The sequence below is a fragment of the Seriola aureovittata genome, chromosome 5 (assembly GCF_021018895.1).
Source record: "Seriola aureovittata isolate HTS-2021-v1 ecotype China chromosome 5, ASM2101889v1, whole genome shotgun sequence".
NCBI classification, from domain to species: Eukaryota; Metazoa; Chordata; class Actinopteri; order Carangiformes; family Carangidae; genus Seriola; species Seriola aureovittata.
The window spans coordinates 6612069-6637637 of NC_079368.1; the positions used below are offsets into that span (position 1 = coordinate 6612069).

General features: G+C 41.3%; 2 protein-coding genes across 3 annotated transcripts in view; one reads left to right on the forward strand and one right to left on the reverse strand.

The window, feature by feature from the left end:
- On the forward strand, nt 1-22935 carry si:dkey-112e17.1 (uncharacterized). Of its 2 annotated transcripts, none has more exons than XM_056376843.1 (7): nt 1-151; nt 8695-9671; nt 12540-12591; nt 14882-15005; nt 16912-17054; nt 19795-20037; nt 20417-22935. In XM_056376843.1, exons 1-7 carry the CDS (start codon nt 71-73, stop codon nt 21122-21124), a joined length of 2328 nt encoding a protein of 775 aa, XP_056232818.1. In that variant the 5' UTR covers nt 1-70; the 3' UTR covers nt 21125-22935. The 2 variants fall into 2 exon arrangements, with proteins under 2 accessions (XP_056232818.1, XP_056232819.1); XM_056376844.1 differs by having other exon boundaries at nt 19798-20037.
- Nucleotides 22226-25569, reverse strand: part of chfr (checkpoint with forkhead and ring finger domains, E3 ubiquitin protein ligase) — a 10927-nt gene continuing 7583 nt past the window's right edge. Inside the window, exon 18 of the mRNA XM_056376845.1 lies at nt 22226-25283. Coding sequence (XP_056232820.1) covers nt 25241-25283 — 43 coding nt within the window. The 3' untranslated portion in view covers nt 22226-25240. The remainder of the gene's footprint in view (nt 25284-25569) is intronic.

Genomic DNA, 25569 nt, shown 5'->3' on the forward strand with positions numbered 1-25569 from the left:
ATGAGAGGGAAGCAGCGGAGCGGGACACGGTTCACTGTGAGTCGTATTAAAAAGGAACAATTAGAGGAAAATGAGTTGTGTTACGTCGCTTGGGGCACATGTGTTTATGACAACATATCTACTCTTCGTGATGGGATGCGTTGCACAGAAAGTAAGTTGTCATTTGTTTACTGCGAAAATAATTTACAAGCATTACCTCCAGCCCTGTTGAGTGCCGTGCTCACTTGTATGGAGAGAGCCAAGCCACGAACTCCGTTGGTAAATGTGTTTATTTAACGGTTGTTTACCTCTAGGCAAATATTATGACCCCAAGGAACTTGAAGGAAGTTACTGTAAGAAAAAATAGGTGCCACCGTCCACTTCGGCATATATCTAATTCACAAAAGAACACTTCTGTCAACTACATTTGAAATTTAAATCTAGTTCATCTCTTCTCTACATAATTGTGTACTCCCAAAATACAATGCATCGTAGTAGGCGGTAGCAAGAAGTGTTACGTAGTCCAGCCAATTTCTAAAGGTTGTGATTTAAATACTGTAAATGCTTTTTGTTAGATAACATGTGCGCCGACTTTTTTAGAACACCACTCTCCCTCGAAAAACTTCTAAGTTCACGTATTGCAGTGTAGGGGGGTTAGACAGTTGTTGGTGGCCTTTAAAATTTACTATTTTTACAATTGAGTGTTGCTTACGTTTTGTTGGATAACAGAATAGGACGTAACATAACCTTCACAAAAGCGCACGCTTATGCTGCTTCTGAAATTCCGAAATTTGTGTAGGAAACAAACTGAACTGAATGAAAATGTTGTCAAAATGGTCTTGTAGTGTCTGTCCACAACATTTAGCCAACACATCCGCCTCATGCAGCCCACAAACTGCACAAATTGAAAGTTTTTTTTAAATTATTTTTGAAGTGCAGATTTCGTTTCAAAAGGGGAGGTTCAAGTTCAGTTTCATGATTTATTTTATTAAAATATTTCATGTGGTTATTTGACAATCAAAAACAGTAAAATCTAGAAAAAAAAAAAACTGCAACATTAGCCATAGCCAGACTTTTTTAATCACGTTACGTCATGCTGACTGACTCTCCTGCACCCTTGCCATCCACAACAAAATTATGAAAGTTTTGGGCTTTATTTTAAAATTTCCAAACTTGGAATGTGGCACATTTTATGCTCTAGGGCTTTCAAATGGATGTTTTGATGGCACAGGCATGTTTTGATGTTATGCACTTCTCAGAGTTAGAGAATGGCATGCAGAGCCCAAACTCCTGAAATGAGAACCACATTGAGAGCATGTTAACCTTATGTCGCACTTCTCATACTCATTGAGTTGAATTCCCAGGCTTTGACTCTTGACATGGGAGGTGTTCATGAACAAAAGTTGGTCTCTGATGAACAGGAACGCAAACAGTCAGGGATTCGTGGATGTTTTCCATTCAGCCAGGCTGTCATTCATGTCTGACATGTTTTAGCTTCTCCTGTGGGAGAGACAAAGCTCCTGTGAGGTTAGTGAGGCTCACAGCTGTCTGTGGGTGCATCAGAGGTGATTGGTTGAGGTTTAAAAGTTGTTTTGATGCTATAACCTGAGTTGTCACTCTATAATTTGGTTTATGTGGATACCTGCACTAGATAAATAACTACATGTGACTAAGGATGACAGGGCTTGTTGATGCACAATGTCAGTAGCCTGGAACAGTCACGTTTCACAGACGGACCAGCCTCGGTATTTGCTCTTGAAGAAAGGAACTCTGATATCTTGCTGCTCAGAAAACATCGTATATACTGTGCAGTAATCTAAATGTTATTCCGGTGGTGTTGGCAAAGGACATAAGCAGCATTATCCTTAAACTGACAGGGATGTATGCTTCATATTTTATGTGCTTTCCTGACAGATTTTGCAGTAAAGTAATTGTAGACCCAAACTGTAAACAGCGCCACTCACTCAGTCTTCTGATCCCATATTCTATTTTTGATTCATGTGCTATGCAACATAATGTCCCCATGTGCGACAGTGGATAGTGTCAAAACACAAACAGACAACCCTGGGCACAGATCTCCTCCAGGACATCAAGACCGCATTGTCAGCCAGGAGAAGCTCTGTGGCTTCCACCTGTCAAGAGCCGTCCTCTTCCGCTGATGCGCTCAGCAGCACAGTTCTTGGAACTAGACAACAAAAGCCCTTGGTATATTGAATTTTCAGCGTCTCCAGCTTTAGTTCCTGTGTGCATAGGGTGCTCACTATCTTTGCAATTATCTGCCTGAGGGGGCACGGTAAATGATGGCTTTGTCCTCTGCTCCCCTTTTGTATTAAGTTGATTTTTGGAACAGCATAAACAAGCTTGGAATTTATTCTATCCCCATCAGAAAAAAATGGGAGGCGTCCAAGTCTGTTGGTCCACAATTCAGCGTTGTGGACGAGTGAATTTGATCCTTGTTTTGTTGCTCCTCTCGGTCTTTTGGAAGGTTTTATTTGGAAAGAGGGGACATTCATCTCTAATTGAAGTGAATTGTAGGACCTTATTGAACTGTGAATTCCCTTATCCCTCCCATGAGTTATCTGACAACAGATACACACAGTCTGTCAACACATAAACATATCACCACGTGACAGAGGAGTGGATGAGGATGAGTTAATGGCTGGTAAAAAACATTTTAGATTTCAAAATAAAAGCTCTAGTAGCTGCATTTGTTTTACTTCTCTCTTTAGGTGTGAGAGCACTGCACAGTAAAGGACTGCAAAGTGTAGAGAGTACAGTATGTGATGAACCTTGATGAATTGCTTGTCGACACAAATAATCACAATTTTGTCAGGTAAGATCTAAACTGCAGCAGAGGTAGATCCTTTTTTCTGTCAAGGTCGTGCTAGTGTTACGTACTACCATTACATTCAAGTCACTCTATCAGACCTTCAGAAAATAAATATGCACAGATATTTTGAACAACCCACAACCCACTATGGTGATTTTCAGAGTCCTCCCCTTTTGGCCTGAATCCCAAGTTGTAACTCTGTTTTCTAACCCAAACAAATATGGCAGTATGTGCGTGCTCAAGCTGTGCAACATGACACAAAAGCAAAGGATTTTACTATTACTTTTGCTTGTCTATATTGATTAAACGTTCTATTATTTTGTGCTTTCAAACAAAGCAACACATTCCTATTTACCCTGTGTTGTAAAAAAGAGAGAGGAAATTTTCATCATTTCCCGTTTCCTGGATAGGAAACAGGTTCAAAATCTTTTTCATTGTGCAGGTGACAGAATGTTTTTCATCCAGATGCTTAGAAGAGTCTTTGGGGATTCTTGAAATACCTTCAAGCAGCAGTAAGACTTGCTGAATAACCTTCTGTTTTTTTCTAAAGAATCCTCAGTATTTATTTATATATTGTCTTGATTAAAGAATTAAAAGTTAACGTAAGACCTAAAGTCACTGCATTTTGGAGTCAAGGGTCTACTACAGCAGAGGGCTTTAATGACTTGGACAATAATTGTGAAAGCATACTGTTGCTCAGGGGTTATCACTGTTGCTGGAGATTATATAAAAACAAAAAACTTATCAGACATCTTTGATGTGGTGGTAACACTAGAAAATGTTATTGTGTCCATTTAGAATCTGAGTGATTGCAGCAACTGCGTCAGTGCAGCCCAGTCTACACGATTGGGCTTCTCACTAAGGTGCTGCCCAAAGACTAATTATCATGGATGCGTTCACTGGATCAAATTCCAAAATCTGGAAATGATTTCACCAAATTGGTTGAAACCACCGTGAAGATAAGGTCATGATGCACCACAGGGTTTCACAGGCCTGCTTTAACAGCTACCACAGCAGCACAAGCTCTTTTCAATAGGTTTTACACCACAAACATGGAAGAGAGAGGCCTGCATCTGCCTGTCCTCTCGCCCACCCAGTAACAAATCTATGTGAGTTTGAGGACCACAGGGGAAATCATTTCCAGTGTTCCACATTTCCATGTAGGCAACACTAAAAGTCCCATGATGACTCTGTAAATAAAATGTTGATCAAACATAGTTTGGGCTCAGAGAGGCCTTTCATAAGTCACTCATGATGCACACGGTGGTGAAAATGTGCTGAGCCGGCGCTTCAGTGGCTAACGAGGGCGACCCTAGAAATGCCATCAGGCTGCCACACCAGTTGTTTGTAAACTCAGCCTGGCTTGAACGTGCAGCCACTGACATGAGCCCACCAGGAGAGACATTGACATCACAGGGGAGATATGTGATAAATCCTGGGCTCGAGTATCAGCGCCTTTTCACAGCTGTGCAGAATGACCTCAAGCTGCTTCTTTTCTATCTGTGCATTTGGAGGGAGCTGTACAAAACATAAAAACAGAAATGGGGCATCTTGCAGAGATTGAGTTGCAGCTGCTTTTGGTCAGTCCACACAGGTCTAGTCTGCTTCTTTTTACCTGCATATCCCTCTCTATAATTCATATATTATATGAAAAATCTGTGTTTCTAACCAGATTCAACTCATCATTATACCTCATGAAGAGTTCAGTAGATCTGATATTTTCTGTATTCAGTGTAACCTGCAAGCACTGTACTTTTGTAGAGTATGTGAGGTGTTGTGTTTGTGTATACTGCATTACTTTGAAAGACATCTGTATCTTTACGCAGGAGTACTGACAACCTCTACGTTCGTTGCACTTTGAAATAAAAGTCCTTTTTATTCTAATTAAATTAGTGGCATTCCTAATCTTGTTAAATTCACATAGCTCCAGTTTTTATCTGATTTGTGGTATGTTTTGCCTCATCCCTGTCATTGATTTTACAGCATAAATTCTTACTTTTTCTATTTTAGTATTCCCTTTTATGTCTGTTCTAATCTGTAGCCAATGAAGTGATTGTGCAGCTGCATTTTTTTTCTTGACCTTATTTTTCTGAATATTGTTTTGTCCATAGGTCTGTATCACTGAGATCTCAAATCAAGTCAAACTTAAAAAGACTTAAGGGTTCTTAAATTAAGAAAAAGTACAAGTGAAAATGAACTCTGGCTACATGCTACTTGACCACAAAGCTTTACTGTATTGATATTGGTCCTGACCTGAGAAATTGAGTGTGATTGTAATGCATCCTGAGTGGACTGCTGCTGCCTGAGCGCTAGCCTGTGAAGCAGTGTCACTTTTCTCCTCCAGTAAACAGGGCTAGTGAGGATTCCTGCCCCCTTTTGAGGGGCCCGCCTGCCTGTTTATGAGCCAGTCCGGAGCTGTTTGTGCATGAGAGGCAGAGAGAGAGTGTGTGTGTGTGTGTGTGTGTGTGTTTGTGTGTGTGTGTTAACAGTACTTCAGCAGAAGCCAGCTCGTGTTGCAGAGTTTTCACTGTGGTGTCGTCAGCCTGGGTGGTTTAAAAAAAAAAAAAAAAAATCCATGTTACAGCGAACAGTCAGGTCAGACTGCAGGCTTCTGTTTTGTAACAGAGTCATACAATTTCTCATCTTTTTTCTGACCACATCACTTTATTTACATAGAATACAACCTCAACCAAAAAAATATTCTGCTTAAAAATGTTTGTATTAGTTTCAAATAATAGTTTTAATAATAAATATTCTTAAATTAAATTAAAAACAATATTCTACTATAACTGTATACATGATATAATGGTTCTAGGCCTATACAAACAAATCAGCTCTGCAACATCAGTCAGTGGATTTAAAGTTGCCTCTGCAGTAATTAGACAGACATTTGAACCCCATCATGGAATGTGATTGAAACACCTTTTTTAAAAAAAAAAGAAAAAAAAGAAAAAAGATGTACTGATGCAAAGTGAAAACAATAGAACAATACCATTTCTTAGGGGCCTCTTAGTAATGACAGCAGCTGGTCTGATGTTTCACTGAACAAGTCATTTCAGACAATTATGTGCTCAGTTGATCTACTTCTGTCCAGGAAAGCCCTTGTCAGTGGCATAACTGGGGCGCAATGACCAGCCGGCTCTTATGTAAACTTTCAGCTTGCCTTGGACTTATTAGCATCACTTCATTAAAATATTATCTGCCCTTCCCATTTATGGAGTAGCTCACCAATACGGCACTACGGCCCATTGTTTCGCCATGAGAAAAGGCATCCTTGAATAATTAGCGGCCTGCCTGTGAAGCGGCCTGTGATGTAACAGAACTGAGATGTTTGGCATTATAAGAATGTCCTATTTCCATTCGACACTGTGGCACTTTGGGGCCCTTTAATGTGTAGTCTAGCATGCACATCCCAGGGTGCTGGGGACCTCCCGACCGCCTCGTCCGGGTGGGACAGATGACACAGGCTCTGTCCATGGCACAGTTTCTTTTTATCAGATGCAGGATTTCACATTATACAAGAAACTATTATTAACTATTATTATTATTTTGACCTTTTAAATTTTAAATGATTTGTTTATTTTAGTGTGAAAAACAGCGTGAAATTAGTCTGTAATTGGAACAGCCAGCAAAGCAGCAATATGGCAAAGATAAATGAACAAAAATACGTTCTCTCTGGTCATTTTCTGCCTAAAAAGGGGACATGCTGTCCTCTGCTCCCCCTGTTATGCCCCCATATTGTGAGGTGGTTCCCCTCATTGTGCAACCTCGCTGCAAGCTCTGCAAACCCCAAATCAGCTTACTCTCTCTAACCTCAGCAGGAATGGCATTTGGCCCGTTCAAATGCCATCCGTGTAATTCTTTGCTGTAGCACATTAATTCCTAGTAAAGTGTGTGGGCAGTGCAAGTGCAGCATGTCATTCGCTAATTTAATTGTCTCCAAATGTCAGTCGGGGAGAAAAAAAACTAAATATAACTATCATAAAGGACGTAACATTATAATTGTGGAGATTTTAATATTAAGAAGAGTGAGCAAACATTTCATGAAATTTACAGCTCACATGCCACAAACAGTTTTGACAGCAAATATGATTAGGAAACTATGGCTTGTAGTAAGCTGGTTAATTTCTTTCACAAACAAGTGTTTTTGCTCAGCTACATAGCTTTACTTTGCTTTTCTTGGAAATGCAAAAGGGGACTTGAAGACATGTTATGCGTTGTCTTGGTTTTGGCATATGTTACTGTTCATTGAAACGTAGCCACATCTGTGACCTCAGCACTCTGTATGTTACTCTGTGATTTGTCCACATGCAATGCTGCTCTGTACATATTTAAGAGGCTTGTTGTACCTTCAAAGGTAAGTTTCCTGGCCACTTGCTGACTTGAGTAGCGGACTTACCATTCGTTCCAGTGTGGAGGAAGAACAGACACAATCAGCGTAGACCACAGAAAATATTGGATGTAAATGCTGGTTTTACCCCGGGAAAAATATTTAATCATTTCGGGCAGAAAGTAGACACCAGTGACATCACAAAATAACTCCAAAAGCTTTCTTTAGGGAAGGCAATGTGACCAAATCACACTTGAATCAGTCGTCATGTAAACATCATGTCATTTAAAGAAGTCGAAGTTCAGCTGGACCTGTTGCTTATTAGATTTTTACTGTATATCATGTTTGGGGGCAGGTGGTGATTTTTAATGATCTTCTTTCTGAATAAAATAAGTCTTAACATCTAACTAACACCCACCAGAACACACACATTTAGTTACATAGGTCACTCTACCCGCCCTTCTTGCCCTCCCATGTGTCTGTAATATTGTCAGCTGTATCAACTATGGAGAAAGCTTTTGTTTTGATTTTGATGACCAGAGGGCAGTGAGTGCTCCTCTCTCTCAGTCATGATTGTAAATTACATGTAGATTTTGCTACTTAAAATATACTGACTGAGAAATGCCTCTGATAAATGCATTCAGATGGGGATAGATGGTCCATGGAGCAATCAGAGAGCCTGTCTGGCTCCATAGACTTTAAGTTTCCTGTTGCCCTTTTTCCCCTCCCGTCAGAACTGCATTCTCAAAGTGATCTCTTATACTTTCAGCCCAGTCCAGAGCACAAGTGTCGCCCGCGGGTGTTGGTTTGTTACCTTTCTGGTGTGGGGGTCTGCCAGTCTGGGTCATTCCCACAGCCCAGAACTGAGGCCAAGAGGAAAGCTCATAAACACGCAGGCCCCCTACAAAGGTCTGGTCGTCAGCTCCCTTGCCCAACCACACATCTGCCGCTGCTTAGGGCCTAAGTCCCGCTCACATCCCCACACACCTGGGAAGAATTACAGCCAGCATGTTTGAAGAAATACCCTCCCTAGGGTTACCCAAGCAGGCAATACAGACAAAACACAGGCTTTGATATAAAGGCAGAACAGCGTGGTTGAATAGTTCAGTTTCAAGCTGGTTTATGTCAGTGAGCAATCACACCGCAAGTCGAGTGTATTATTTGCTGATGGACACCGTGGTTGTTGGTACCTTTGTCATAGTGAACTCAATCACCTAGTGGCCATTATCTGAACACATGACTCACCTCAGAATTTAGACAGGGTGTAATATAATACTAGTCAACACTTTTAAACATAATACCAAAGGATAACATGAATGCTAGCATGGGTGGCACCGGTGTGAATCAAAAGCCCTCACCTTGGCAGCGCTTGTATTGTGCTCAACCTGTTGAGCGGTGTGAGTCATGTTAGTTGTGACTCTGAGTGAGGGTGTCGGGTGTCGTTAAATGCCTGAAATAAAAATGTAAGATTCTTAGATCAAGTGGGAATTATCTGCCTTTTTAAAAGCAGATTTAGATTTGTGACACAACTGACTTAATGTAATTCATATTGCAGGTTTACTTTGACTGTGGTGCCAAGGTGGATGTGGTGGATGTCCAAGGCCTCATTCTGTCCCCTGGCTTCCCCTACAACTACTCCTCTGGGACACACTGCGTTTGGCTGTTCATTGTGCCTGTTGATTACCAGCTTATTCTGGAGATATTTGACTTTGACGTGTTTGAAAGTCATGACTCTGCAGCTCAATACTCAGCTGCCTCTAATTTTGAAGAGGAAGAGGCAGATGAAGAGGTGACTTTCACCCCTGGCAGCTTAGTGGCAGATGAAACTTCATCGGCAGCTAAAGATCCTATGCTTCAGAGTGTAGGGGATGTCACAAAGACTCAGCAGTCCTCCCGAGAGGGTGAGGTCAAGCAAGTAGTGGTCCAGGAACAGTCCACAAAGATGGAAATTACCAAAGTCTCAAATTCTGCCAAAAGATCTGCAGATGCCTCCTCTGGCCTTTCGTTGCCGCCTCCTTCCTCTCTGCTCCTCCTACCTGAGGCTGTGCCTTCAAGAGACAAGGCTGTCAACTCCGCCTCGTCATCTCACCTCAGGGGAGACCTCAACCCAAGTTCAAACCCAAGTGCAGTTGTGGAGGAGACCACCATTGCCTCGCCGCACACCACTAACACCCCAGCTGTGAGCCCTGAAACCCAGCAGTCAGTGCTTGATGCCTGCCCCCACGATGTCCTCTACATCTCAGACCTTATCACCTTCTCGTCCAGGTTCTGTGGGTCCAACCGACCTCCCAGCAGCCAGCTGGTTTTCGGCTCCAGCCAGGAGATGGTGGAGGTCATCATGGAGCTCATCACCACCACACACTGGGGCCGCGGCTTTGCTCTTCTCTTCCACTATCATAACCTGACCGAGCCAGGGGGGGACCGCCGTGCCTCCGCTCCTATAGCCAGCAAAGTAGACTCTCTGCTGGCTGCTGTGAGTGGAGCTGCCTTCTTCGCTATGATACTTACAAGTGCGCTCTGCATCATTTTCAGGTAACAGAAACACAGTGACTTTATTTAGAAAAGCAAAGAAAATACAGAAATAGCACAGACAAACTAGATCAGGGACAATAGGAGCAGCCACGGGATAGTCATCTTAATCCAATACAGTTGGTTATTGACTTGCCACTAATGAACAGCAACGACACTGTTTCTGGATCAAATTATGGTTGCTACCTGGGCAAGTAGTTGTCATAAGTCATAGTCACATTTAGAGCCTTTTTGTGTTTATCATTTTAAGATTTTATTTACAAAAACATACAAGATGAAAAAAGTAGTTTCAAGAGTCAGAAATCAGCCACCAGGTGAAGCGTTTGTTGAATATTCATGAATATCAACCCCTCTAAGATATATTATGGTAATCTTTAATGAGAATAGTTGCACCTTTATACAATGTATACAATTGGCCACCTCAGCAGTGTGCCACCATTCATGGTCCCCAGAAGATAAATCCTAGTCACTTAGATGGTCTGACTTTTCCTCTACTGCCACCAGCAGGTTGATGTTGATGGTTTTGTATGTCTGGACAACTGTTAGATACATTACCATGAAAGTTGGTGCAGATATTCAAAGACCCCAGAGGATGAAACCTAATGAGTTTGGGTATTCCCTGATCTTTCACATATTCCCACCTGCAGGTCATTTTTCCATTCTCCAGTGAAATATTTCAGCATCTACTCAGTGGACTTGCATATCTTGGACATACAGTCATGTTCCCCATAGGATGTATCCTCGTGATTTTGCTGATCCCCTGACTTTCTATCTTTTTCCACCAGCAGGTTAACATTTTTGTTTCAGATTGAAACATCATAGCAACATTTAAATTGAGTGACTTGAACTTTAGTGCAGACATTCACTGTCTCCTTATCAGCCTCAGATATACTCTGTGTTCAGTGCTTATTAGCAAATGTAATCATGCTAACATGCTAAACTAAGATGGTGAACGTGGTAAATATTTTACCTGCTAAACATCAGCATGATAGTGTTGTTACTGTGAGCATGTTAAGCTGCTGATGTCTGCTCCTAGCTCAAAGCACCGCTGTGCCTTACAGAGCTGAGTTTTGTTAAAAAATGTACAGTGCCTGGTTTTATCAGAAAAGACCTAAGACTCTTGTTTTCTGCTTTGGTTTTGAGACATAAACCCTCAGTAAGTCTTCAGTAAATATGCTCCTCAAAATAATTCACAAGTCCTATCTTCTCATGAATGAAAAGGGGCTGGTCTGACAGTAAATGCACAAACACACTGATGCACACATTCGCACATACACATTCATCACTTTGTTATGTTGACTCAGCTGGAAGCCTTAGTCCCTGATGTGGTGACCGTTGGTGATTAGTTGGGTTTGGCTGCAACTGTGTGGCTTCCTTGATGTGGAGCATTCTCACCATATACAGCGGGGCATTCAAGGTACAGCACCTGGCATCAATTCCAGCACACAAAAACACAGAGGCTGCATGAAAGTGAATGGTTGGGGAAACAGGGAAAAGGGGACAACAAGGAGAAGTAAAACTTGATGTGAATTTGGTACTGATTGTCAGACAGTCAAAAGATGTATTTGACAAGCTGTTCCCTCTTCCATCCCACGGGAGGGACGTAAGACTATCTGTTCTGACAAGCTTTACCTTACAGGTCCAGATGTCCAGCATCCAGGAAGTTTTAGATTTGCATCTGCTTCAGTATTCAGCTTTCTGTGAGAAACACCCCAGTTTAATATGATTTGTGTTAATTACAAATGCAGCTCAGTGTCTCCAACTCATCCGTCAGGCACAATAACTCCACAGGGTCTCACTATTAATGACAGGGAAATTGGAAACACGTGTTCAATAAAATGAAAGTGTAATTAGCAAGAACAACAACACGAGTCATTCAGAAGCCAGGAAATGCATTACCATGAAACGTCAAGCTCAAGAGCAGCCGCAGTAGCTGTTTTTTGTTTTTTGTTTCTCATTCAGTTGTTCCCTATTAATTTAAATGAGTTCACAGAAATCATTGGAAAACAACTAGCCTGGCGAGCTCGGCGAGACCTTGCAAGTTTAAAGCAGCAGTGAGATTAACTCCCAAGGTCCCCGCTGGTCAGAAAACAACCAAAGGTGGATGAGAGTCACAGCAGGGGTTGCCTTCAGTTACTGGTAATGAACTCACTCAGCTGTAAGAGTAATTTTTAATAAGTGGGTACTCGCTAAAGTATTTCTGCATGCTTCATTGGTTCATATGGACTTAAGAATGGGGCAGGAAGCATGGATGAACAGGTAGAGATATTAGATGTTTAAGAAAATACTGTGATGAAACAGGTAAGTAGGTTTTAATCTCCTCAGTAAAATAATCTAATATCAATACTCTCCTGTGTCCCTGTGGAAGAACTGTATGTTTCAGTATTCCTTCCTTTAGCAGCTACAGTGTTTTATGTGAGATGCGTATGCGTATGTTTGAAATGAGTATCAGCAGACAGCGTTGCATCCCTACAGGAAAAAGCAATGCATAGCAATGACATCTCAGTAACAACCACTATGTGAACTGCTGGAGCTGTGGCATGTGTGTGAATGCAAAGTTGTGGTGTATCTTGCTCCATCATCCAACACCACAATAGAGCAACTATTGAGGGGGAAATAGCCACGGGTATGTTGGAGCTATTATATACTGAGTGAGGTGGTTACTATGTCAAAAAGATCTCATTTCAGTACAGTTGCATGAGACAGTGTTCATTTTTACATTTCTGGTCAAATTGTGAACACCAGAGGGATTTTTATTCTTGAGAAAACACTGCCAAAAGTGGGGAAAAAAATGAGGACATTCATAAAAGCTGGTTTTCAGATATGTCTGTAATTATAAACTGAATCGCTGTGGTGCTTCATGTTTTCCAGACCCAAGCTGTGTCCAAAGCGAGCCAGCTCCTGTGCATCCAGCAACTCTGAGGTACAGCCACGACTGTGCATCCTCTCATCCCATCCCTCTCACCTATTGTCATTTCTCCAAGTGGCTTTCTCCTCCCCTACCTGCCTCCTTCTCTCTATTGCCTTATTTGTCAGTCAGACATTCCTCTGAAAACAGAGCTTTGTCTGGGATCACTGGACATTTCTTTTAATATTCTTTGCCGCTCAAGCCAACACTGTCCGCTGCTGAGGTACCGCCCCTCCCCTCCCCACAGAGCCATACCACCTCAGGTTCACATCAGGTCGCGCAAGTGTAAAACAAAGGTAGATAAACAAAAGGATTACATAGGGGAACATTTGAAATATTTGTTAGCAATTTGCATCATGAAATTAATACTTGTAAGCTCCTATGATGCTCTCAGAATGAGGAGGAACATTTTTGCAGTTGACACAAAGTCTGTTACCACTCAGCGCTTTGTATTAATGATATTAAAGCCTGTTTACTCTCGTTATCCCTGTCACTTGGGTCTCAGTGACAATTACATCTTGCAGCACAGTACTTTTACAGCTACATTTTCTAATCAGCTGAAAATATGATCAAGCCTCTTTTGTAATGTCTTTCATAATGTGTTAGAGAGTGATTCAGCAAAAATACATTTTATTTAAAGGGGAACTAAATACATTTTACATATCAAAGTCTGTTTACAGGTCACAGAAGTACTACTGCATATTCTGAAAAATGTTATATGAAAAGCCTTTTGTGGCTCCAGAATGCTACAGATGTCACTTGAGTCAGCATCAGTTTGGTGTGAAGACAAATTTAAAAATGAAATAAATCTGGATGTGTGTAGTTAGAAAGAAGTGAAATTAGCAGACCTCTGTAGCCTTCTCCTCATCACTACTTGAGGATAGAGGCTCAACGCTGCTACAAGCATAACACATCTGAATCTCCAATCTGAACGGTTGGAGGGGAAGTTGCATTGTGGGTGATGTAGGCACCATGCTTTGACAAGAATGAAAAGTGTGATGAAAAAGACGATATCTCTATTGTGTAGACAGGAGTGTAATGCTAAATCAGTGGGGTACTCTTCACCCTATTCTAGAGCTACAACAATATGTTAATTGATTCGTCAACCAACAGAAAATTCATTTGCAACTATTGATAATTGAATAACTTTTCTTCACTGTCATCATTGTCATTCAGCAGAAATGCCAAACGTTATCTGGTTCCATCTTCTCTAATGTGACAATTTGATGCTTGTCACACATGATAGTAAACTGAATATCTTTACGACTGTTGGTCGGACAAAACAAGAACTTTAGCAATGAAGATAATCTGTCGTTGCAGCCCCAATCACAAAAATCTATTGTCTTACTTAGTGGTGCTGGTATTAAGACATGCAGATAGTTTTGATTTTATGTGCCAAGTGTAAGAGACATTCATCTCTGGAAACTGTAACCGTACTGTTTTGACGATAGATCATCACAGAGGGCCAGATTTCAGGAGCATTTCTAATTCACAGAGTGAGAAAGGTCAAAGCTAAAACAAAGAAAAGAAAAAAACTAATATACAATTATTGTTTTTTAGAGTTATCTAATTGATTTAGTCAAGATATATTTTTGATTTTGTGAGCATGAATTATAGAGATAGAGAAATAGATTGGATATGAGTGAAAGCGCCAACTTGATACTGTAGTTTTAGTACAAGGAGATACACGTTTGGCAGTTAAGATACACAGAGCTAAGACTACTACAGTCTAATACAGCAGGCCTGCATTGAATGCTACGATCGTGATGGTTGTAATGTTCAGATTTTGTTGAAATTGTTTTTAAGAGGCGTTGATTTAACTGTATGATGATTTTGGAGGATGTAGTTTGTGCAGCTGCTGAGCTGTATTGCATTATACAGAGAGGCATTTCTGTTATTGTTATTTAGCCTACCCTCATTGGTATAAAGCAGGTGAACAAATTAATAGAAACACCAGTCAGTTTAATGCCATACAGCTCAGCAGCACCACAAACTGTTGCCTCCAAAATGGCCATAAAGTTGATTCAACACCTCTTTAAAACAGTTTCAACAAAAACTGAACACTATAACAGTCATGAAGGTAGCATTTATTGCAGGACTGTTGGATTAGACTTAATTAGTTTTAGCTATGTGTTCCTAATAAACTGCCAACTGATTTTGCTTGAAATAAGATATCACAATACTGTGATTTGAAAACAACTAATACTGTAAGGTTTTCTTACATTCTAAGAAAAAGGATGTGAACTGATGTTGATGTCTTGGCTTGATGTCTGGAGAAGGTGAATGGCATTGTGCTTTGTTGCAGGTGCCAGAGGGCGTCCTGAACACTGGGGCTGAGGTCCGCGAGCTACAGCTGATGGCTGAGAATCAGGCCAACCTGGAGTCGACCACGGAGCAGGGCAACAACAACGACAGCCCGCCGCACACAGGTGGGGAGGACGCACACACACACACACACACACATACATACATACATACATACATACATACAATGAATAAACACTGATTTACTGGATTGCTGATGGATGGATGGATGGATGGATGGATGGATGGATGGATAGATAGATAGATAGATAGATAGATAGATAGATAGATAGATAGATAGATAGATAGATCGATAGATGAAAGTTACTTTATTTATCCCCAAAGGGAAATTTATGGGCCAGTAGAACAGGTGAGGCTGTGTCAAACCTGTTGTAGAACAGGTTGAACTCATTGGCCTTGTCCACATCACCTGATGTTGCCTGGCTATTCTTCTCTTTCTAGCCAGTGATGGTCCTCATCTCCTTCCTCTGGTGTTGTTGTGCTGCAGCTTCCTCTCTACTTTCCTTTCATAGTCCTTCTTCGCCTGCTTTAATCTCCAGGTGATGATGTACATCCTCGTTGAAAAAAAATGAAAAGCTAAAGCTGTTCATGCTCATTTATTTCCTACAATGTTTTCTAAATTTGTTAAATCTCTTTCAGACTTCTAAGATACAGTGCATGAAATCACTAAGAGGCACTGCATCGTGAATTGAGGATGTCATTTATTTTGATTTACATGTACACAACATGTTTAGACTCTTTACTAGAATAATCTCAGGAATGATAATAACACCTTCAGGAATATAAATCTGCCATTAATTCATTTCCTGTTGAAGCAATGATCTGATATAGTGCTAGTGCCGTCATTCAAAAGTTGAAGGCCAGGGATTTTAGGAATGTGCCTCAATTGCTGTGATAATTCTCTGGAGATGACTTGTCAATCAAACGGTGTGGAGTTGGATAGTCTTCTATTTTCTATCGAGTATCTCTAGGTGGTGCTCTTTCTTTCTGTGTTCATCTATGGTGTTTATCTCTGCTTATGCTAACCACCCAGTTCTTCCTCTATTTATTCCAAGCAAATTACCACTGCTGTTTCTGGAAATGGAAAACAGGAAATCTTTCTTGCCTTACAGGAGTTTTCCTAGGAAAGATTTACCTAACTCTGAGTGTAACAAGTTATCGTGAAGCGGTTTTAGGTTGAATCACTTTCCTGTAACAAATGTGTTGTAAGCTATTACTTTAAATTAAAAACAAGCAGTGTATGAGGAACCCTCTGTGGACCTGGGGTGTGTCAGTAGGGTTTTCAATGGATAGGAAAATTGCAAATTGCATTCGTTTTAGAGCAGCGCACAGGCTCGATCCAGGAACTCTCCCTCTCCCTCTCTCTCTCTCCCTCTCTCTCTCTCTCTTTCTCTCTCTCTCTCTCTCTCTCTCTCTCTCTCTCTCTTTCTCTCTCTCTCTCCCTCTCTCTCTCTCTATCCCCCTCCCAGTGGGACTGAAAACAGGCTGAGAGATTTGTGGGTTGTGGCATTTAACCCACAAAGCAGCCTGGGAGTAGTTTGAACAACAGAGGAGTACAGTCCCCCTCTCTGTGTGCTCAAGTCACGGTGTTAGGAGTTTACACCATAACATACAATTTATAAACAGTGAAGGGGCTGAGATTAGCCCACTCTGCATGCTATTTCAATGAACCATTTAAGTTGCAGTGCAGCATCATAAGCTCCACTGCTTTTTCAGAGTAGTAAGCAGTCCTCACTTAAAGAAGTAGGTCACATGAAATCAATGTGGAGCATGGGAATAAATGAAATTTCAATGGTGAAAACTATTACAATGTACAGTTTGATTTTACTCGTTATTACACTGTTAATAGAGCATGACTGCACAAATGCCGCCGTATTGATTTCTTTCTCAAACTGCTCCAACTTATATGAACAAGCACTATTACATTTCAATAAAACAGTTAAAAATATCCTTGTCATTGATGATCTCATCATATCTTCTGTATAAATGTTTCTTTCTGTATTTCTTTAGTCAGTGCTTCCATTGACATTTCCCAGAATGCAGAGGTGGACCTTTCCTGCAGCGGTCTGACTGAACTTGACCTTGGTGCGGATGAGGTTTTCATTGTATCTTCAGCCCCTAGCCCAAGCAGGCTACCCTTCTCCCCTCACACGGTAAGAAGCAATTTCATGGCAATGCAGTTTGTCTGTGTGGTCTCCTACTTAAGACATTGCATGCCGCAAAACTCAGGACTCCTTGCACGGCAGTGTCAGTTGGTTGGTCGGTCCACACTAAAATATCTCAACAACTATTGGATGGATCACCGAAAAACTAACACTTTTGTACAAACATTCAGAATCCCCAGAGGATGAAGCCGAATGACCACCAGCAGGTCAACATTTTCACGTATCCTGTGAAATATCTCAACATCTGCTTGATGGATTAGCACAAAATCTGGTACAGATGTTCATGGTTCTCAGATGATGTATCCTTATGATTTTGGTAATTCCTGAATTTACAATGTGCACACATTTGAGCATGTTAACGCGCTAAACTAAGATGGTGAACATGCTAAACAATATTGCTCCTAAATCAGCATATTAGCATCAGCACTGTGAGCTTGTTAGCATGCTGATGTTGGCATTTGGCTCAAAGCACTGCTGTGCCTCACAGAGCTGCTCGTATGTCTGTTGACTCTTAGTCTTATCTCCTCACTCTCCAGGTGAGTGGGGAAAAAGTTTTATCTCGATGTTATACAGTGGACAGTGAAGTTGCCTATTTAATCTCAAGGCCCAACTCTCAATGGGTGATCTCCTCGCTCTGAGGAAATGATCCCTGAACATCAGAGGTGACAGGGCATTCAATGCTTTGAATTGACCCAGTGTTCCTAATAAGACTGACACCGTTTTATTGGCGTACGCGTGGTACAGTCTAAAGCTATGAAAACTATGAGGACATAAATGGGAAATGAGGATAATTAAAAGATGGGAGGAGCGTTGAGGAAGAAGCAACGGTTCAACCAAGCATTTTTTTCTTTGCTCTCTTTTGTATTCTCTTGGAATAAGCGTTGGCATAAAACAGCTCTGGCAGCTTTTTGAAGGACTGGCAAGCTTTTCTGCAGCCTAGGCTAATGGAGTATTATCTACAGAGCCAGATTCCCAGCTCCAATTGTGTATGTGTTTGTGTGTCGGTGTGTGCACGCTTTGGCACACAGTGTGTGGTCTGCCTGTGTGTGTCCTCAATGCAGACGTCCATATAAAAAATGTTTTAGAAATGTTGCATGGGCTAACAGCGGAAAAGGTCAGAAAATTGCCATCATGCTCTCATTGTATTTGCCAGGTGAGCTTCCAGGTTAGCATTTTATTTTCCTGCCATACACCCACATATGTCGATGTGCATTAAGCCATGAACCCCCATTTGATAACATTTTGTTGCAAAGCACCCCTTCTAAGAAAGCAAAGAGAAGAAGCTGTTTTCTCATATGAGCTCCAGACAATGAGAAGGCAGGGTGATGAGATCAAGATAGGGAAGTCTTGAACAAAATGCTCTTGTACATGTACGTGTATGTCGAGCTTCTCCATGCACCTCAGAAGGGTCTCATAGCCAACCTTTGGAACCATGGTTTATAAGCGACTGTGTTGGGTAGCTGATTTTTTCACCTCATTTGTCAAACCTAAAAGTTGCCATTGTGTTTGTGGGGCTTTAGTGAGTGTGACCAAAGAACATTTTATTTAAACCCCTAGCTAATTCTTGTCTAGACAAAGCTAGCAGCTAGTGATTCAGTGGGAAGGATTATCTGGACTCGTTCTATGTCTGATGGGTGCAAACCCCTAAAACCTTCATCCTCCCCTGATCAACAGCAGCTGACTGATCAGGAAGGATAAAGAAACATATCAATCACAACTAGCCTCTTCTGGCTGCTCAAGCAAGTATGATCTGTGCAAGTAAAGTGTCCTATCAAATAGTTACTTGTTTGTACCTGTAATGTACTTTTGTTGTCCATAAACAACATCACAAGTGACTGAAATGGCTCCAAAGCCCCTGCTATTCTCTTGACAGCTTTAATATACTTAAGAAATAATGAGTGAGATTGGTACGTGAGCCAGACACGCTCGGCTGGCTGGCTGTGTGATTGTGCGAGCCAAGCTAATCAGCACAGTTCCTTCTTGTTAATCCATTAATGTACTACACAAGACAATCTGTCAGGAGGAATTCAGGTGTGAGGTGGAAATGCCAGCAGACTGGCAGCCTGTCAGTTCCTAATACCCCTACTCTAAGGACTATGTTGTTGCATGTAGTGATACTTTTGTTAGAGTTGTGATTCTGACTGTCAGGAATCTAATTTAAGTGTTGAGCAATTACTGTTTGAAATGTAATTCTTTGGTGTAAAGAAGGGGTCGTCAGTTTCAGTCACTTTTCTCAGCGCTTGTCTCTTGATGTCTCCGTTCAATAATTATATTTACAGATCTGATAGCTTCCCCTTGCCTGATAGTATTGTCCATCTAAGGCAATTTACGTTAACATTTACAGTGAGCTAATGCTGTTACCATCTGAGTCCAGTTCTTCCATTGATGCTCAATACCTGAGCCTGAGCCAATGCCTGATTCAATAAGCAGCCTGCTGCTCGGTGCAGGTCATTGACCATTGTAGCTGCAGTTGAGTGCTTGAGCATAATGCTACCTCTGATACATGAGCTATTTATGTTGTGTGGTCGTCTTCGTTCCTAATTAGTTTGTTTATCCTCTTTAAGCCACTCTTATCTTTTCACATTTGCTCCTCTGGGGAAAGTTGGCTACATATGTATTTTTTCAGCATCTCCTTACTTGGTAAATGAACCCAACACCCCTCTTGTGGTGCCCACTTCATGCACGGTTCGATACTCATTTACATTTTCATGTATTCTGTGTCTCTCAGCAGCGGGAGAGGTTTCTCCGGCACAGTGACACTGGTCCCAGCCCTGCAAGTGACTGGCCCTCACCAGACTCCACCACTTCACCTACTAGTGCCAGGTCCACCAAGGACGGCAGCGGCGGCTGTGCCAGACCAAGAGCGTGGAGCGTACGCACCTTCCAGGACTTCCTCCCTCCACTGCCGCAGCTGCATAAGAAGTGGTGCAGCTGGAACTCCACCAGTCCCTTCACCAAGCTAGTGGACAGCGTCAGTACCAGAACCTTTGCTGTGTTTTCATATCCAGGCCCATTTGAGGTTGATAAGGGGTGACCACTGTTTGCGTGTCAGCAGTTGCTTGGGATAATTTCCAATATGAAAGAGCTAATCTCAGGGATTGTTGCTTGACCTACAGAATACCCCAAATGACATTATTATCTCCCTTACCTTTTGTGGTACATGGAGATAGTTCGTGGTTTAGCATAATCAACAAGTCAATCCAGGTATTGTGCATGTTGGCTTACTGAGACACTTAAATACAGTGGAGTCATCGTTAGTGTTGTCACACCTGTGCTTATCATACCATGACAATCAAAATGCCCATTGTTAAAAACTTGAGGGACACTCAACTGTCACTGTATCATTGCAGGCTCCATCCAGTTTGATGGCTGATGGCAGGGGAGGAGACAACAGGAAGGTCTTCTCTGAGGTTCACTTGGAGGCTAACGCAGACACCAGCGTCATCTCTGACTCAGCCATCAGCAATGCTTCCTACCCACTTACGCAGCCTGCCCAGAGGCAGCGGCGTCTCAATTCTACCAGTAACCTGCGCCGCTCACGCTTCACGGGGCCTTGCTTTGGCCTGCTTTCTGGAACAGCAGACCCAGTGAAGGCCTCTGGGGTTCCTCAACCCCAGGGAACCCCCCCAGAGCCCAGCAATGGCTCTTCTTCCTCCACCCAGTGTCAAATGGAGAGTGGCCAGGCCGGAAAGCGGCGTGATTTCCCAGGTGAGGGTGATCACGTCAGCGTGCCAGTGTTTGCCATCTCTGAGGAGGAGGACCGGCAGCCTTTGGTCTCAGCTGAGCACCTGGACCAGATGTCTGCCTCTGCTGTACTGAATGGACTGGTGAGGGGAACATATGAGGGGAAGAGGCCTGCAGTAGGAAGCACCAGCCACAGCCCCCAGAACCAGAGAGCCAGGCCAGAGTGGAGGCCATGGGGGAGCCAGGTGTCAGGAGGGGCTGGTCCACTCCCTTCCATCACACCCACCACCATGACCGAGTCAAACACAGTCAGTGACAGCCAGTTGTGTCTTGGGCAGTCAACAGCGCTGTGTAGTGTGACCAACCAGATGTGACCAGATGGTGAAAAAAGGAGGGACTCTGTTAGTGCTATTTTGTAAAATATATAACCTACTTCTTTCATTTCTGAAATCATCAATCTTTTACAAAATTACTACAAATTCGTTTCACTCTAGTTGATCTTTATTTTTTATAAAGTTGTGTTTGGACAAAGATGGAATAATATGCTGCTTACTATGCCCAGGCACTGACTGCTGTGGTGTTGTGTTTAAAGAAGATGACTGATTGCAAACATGAACACAAAAAGTATTTTCTCTGCAAGTACTTCATAACTCCCAACTCTTAGAAGCACTTTGCAAACAGATTTATTAACCAGTTTGATGCTATTCTGTGAGTTATAATACTCCAACCATTGCACTTTGCTTTCAATAGCTCATTCATTGTGGATTTTGTGCTGCCCTGTGCCAGCTCTCCACTTTTTCCTTAATGTGGTTCTTCACGTGGTTATTTTTTTTTTTTTTTTTTAGCACAGGCTAATGAATGCTTATACAATTATCCAAAAGTGTTCTGCAGAACATAGATCATACGTTAATATCAATGCTGCAACAGTGTATGCATACAGTATGTACTCCTAAGGCTGATATTGGATTATAAAAGGGAAATCAAAATAATGTAAAAGCATATACAAGCACTAATATACACTATTATCTAGTATAAAGAGAACTAGCAATCACAATAGTATTTAAAATGAGTTATGAATTAATGTAAAGTTTTAATAAAGGCTATGTCATTCACATGTTTTGTCCTTGATCTGATGAAAGTTGTTACTATCAGTAAGAACCTCAGACACCCTTGGGACAAAACTGGACTTATAAGTCAGGATCTTTTGTCTGACTTGTGAGTCTTTTGATCCAGGAACTGTTGACGGTTATTTATGAATGTGCATGATGAAGTTTGTCTTCAGTAAAACTGGAAAGTTTCAAGTTTCCACATCACACACTTACCTAGCTGTGATGTCACAATATCATGATTTAAACTCAGATTTAAGGTGACTATAGAGAAATGTTTCCCATACAAACAGATGAATGTGAAAACGGCTTTTCTTTGCACTACAGTTAAGCACAAACACATTTCTAAGAAGCAAGCCAGTTTCTACAGACAGCTATATCAGTCTTTTAATTTTTGAAGGTAAACAAGCAAATCAGATCATACGCATTTCAAATACAGTTTTAGCATTGCTAATACAACATAAAGGGTAAAGAAGCATTTATCAAACTCTCAAACATATTTCTCAAACTTAAGTCCTCTCAACAATTTTTGCATGTGCCTAGTGCTACTCTATAGTGATTTAACTAGAAGTGGATTATAGTCTAGACTAATTGTTCAAATAGTGCATTGCATACAAAGTTTACAGGCATCTGTGAGGACGTCCAACCCTTTAACTGCGAGATGCATGTCCAGCTTTGAACTGACGTGACTCTGATGCCCGTTCAGTCTCCCATATTCCTGGAAGCTGTGATGAGGTAGAATGAAACCTGCCTCTTCCATACTGCTGAGCAGCTTGGTCCAGACTTTTGCACAAAAGGTGAGTAAATATTTGCCTTAATATACAACATACGCCTGCACATCCCACCCCAGGGAGAATGCAAAGCACTCCTCCAAAGCTTCTTTAATACCAATTCCTGATTGGAGCGGCTTGGGACTGTTGTTGGCTTAGGGTCCCCAGATCTCCTGTAGGGAATAATTAAAACTCAGCCACTCCGTCGGGGGGATCGACTAGGCTTGTGCTGAGGGCCTGAGCTGCTAAGGAATGCCAATGTGGACCCACCATGACTTAGGGGGCCAAAAAAAAAACAAAAAAAAAACATCTAAACCACCTTGCTAACGCCACAGATGAACTAAGGAGCTCAGGCGCAGGCCAGGAAAGTGCCCATTCACAAACCACCAAAACAAAATATGAAGAGCCGTATTCCAAAACAACACATACTGCTAATGCCATTGATAGTATATTCCAGAAACGCACAGAATTTTCTTCAATTCAGCACTTAAACTATCTTGGATAACCTTTACAAAAAAAGTTTATTTTTCACATTTGCATTTTTCTTTTCGATGTATATCTTATTTTGGAATGAAACCCTTCATATGAATAAAAGTCAGATATTATGAGCTAGAGTATTGAGATCCCATATACTGGATACAGACACCTTTTATAGGATGTTGGCTTCATATCATGGGTTCACCTGGTAGGTCAGTAAAGAAACCTTTAAATATGTATGAAACAAATATGTGCAAATATCCTCATAATTGTACAATATAGACACAACTAGCAAACAATCTAAAAAAAACATTGAAAACAAGATTAACGTTTGTGTGAAATTATACAAAATGAAGTAATGCAAGCCAGGCTCTGCTTTTAACATTTTCTACTCCCCCCTATTCTACACAAACAGCAACCCTACAAAAAACAAACAAGGGAATTCAAGACTATTATTTCATCCTTGTATTTGAATGTTAAAGGCCTCTTGAAACTACAGGATGTCCTTATTTCACTAAATAAGTAAAAAAAAGTCAAATTTTTACAGTTGACATCAATACTAGCTGTGCATGTTTGCATGATGGGGACATACTGACACTTGGGTAATGATAGTCATAAATGAGACATCAGATTCAACATGACTGTTCAGCGACAGCGTTTACATGTTGACGCAGATCTTGTCTAACCACCAAACATGGTTAACCTGCAATTAAAACAGCAAGACAGCAGCTTTGTGTACCTGAGGAACCAGAGAAAAACTATTTCACCTACATTTTGATCTAACCAAATCTGCTTCACACACTGATCAACTAATATCTCCAAAACCTTGACAGAATCTGAATTCAATGCTATCAAAATGCTAGCAAGGTAAATTGTAACACATATAATTAGAACCCAAATGACAGAACATACTGTTGTTTGTATTGGCACGATTCTCTTCACTATTGGCTCTGCAAGTTCATGCTGCAAAACTCTGCAAGCACTTTCAGCTTCAGCATATTTAACCGTTACTGGCTGCTGGTAATGCCGTCTATTTTTTCCTCTATGGAGTCTACATGGACTGTGCTTTTCCTCACAGCTTAGCCCTTACTACAAGGCTCTGAGAACATGTCCCTTCTACACTACTTTAATCACCTTGGAGATGATTATCCAGAGCAAAGCATACAACAGAGGCCCCTGTACCCTCTGACAGCATTACAACACATTGATCCCCTTCCCACAGACATGAAATCCTATACAAATATCACATGGGATTATGAATCTACCCCAGTTCGTGCGTGGGGCTTTGACGTGGCTTTTTGCCCTTGCCTGGGAACACAGTAAAGCCTTGGCAAAACAGGAATAGACCCTCCGGGGTGAGACAGTCATGTATTCATTTTGTTTAAAGTTAACAGTTTGGATCTCAGAAGAGTATTACTATTACAGTACTTTTATTTATCACTTGACTTTTTCTGTAAAGGTAACAGATGTTTTCATCAACATCATATTATTTGAAGCCCTGGATTCTAAACTCAATATTTCATAAGACTGTTAAAAACGTATAACAAGTTAAAAAAAAAAGAAAGAAAATATGCATCAGGTCCTTTAAGCCTCGATAACCAAGGTTGGAGGACATAATATAAAACATGCGCACCAACATTTGTAAGTACATACAGTACATAGCCTTAATCCATAAAGATTGCCTCAATCGCTCTTAATCTGAGAGGAAAAATAACATTTTTGTCAAACAGGCTGGAGGAAGCACCTTTAACTATTTCACCACCCAAACAAATACAATTTGTCAAAAGGCGGTTGGTTATCAGGTAAATTAGACAATCGCATGAGCCACAGACAATGTTAAAAATGGTGGCTGGTGTTAAATGCCCACCCCGGTTGTAACTCATAACAACTTCAAACTTTACTAAACTCTGAACTTTAATTTGAATGTGCATAGAATCATTTCACCGTGTCAAGACAGACACTGGCCACTATTGTAAATGGATAATGATTGTAATTTCTGCATTAAGTTATTGCATAATATTGAAGGCAGTTAGCTACAATGGACACAACAAAACTTAACAAGACCATGTCGCTCCAATGCATGAGATGCTCAGTTATCTCCATTTGACAGTGAAGACACACACACCGCTCTGCTCCTTCAGTTCTTGAACCGTGTCTGTTCACATATGTGGTTGAATTTCCTGAAATGAAAATAAAAGAACAAACCACATAAATTAAGCGCTGCATTTAAAAACCCAAAGAGATGACATGAACCACCTTGCACAGCTCTTCAAACAGCAGAATGAGCAACTATGGGACTGTGTTTATACAAGGACTCCTTCTAGTGGTAAAATAAGTGAACTACACGCAAAGGGCTTGTATTCAGTGTTAAAAAGAAATATTCTCAACAGATTTATAACCCCACAAGCTGTGGGCTCAGCAATAACATGGCACAAAAAACATCCAGCTGGCAACGAGCAAAGGCTC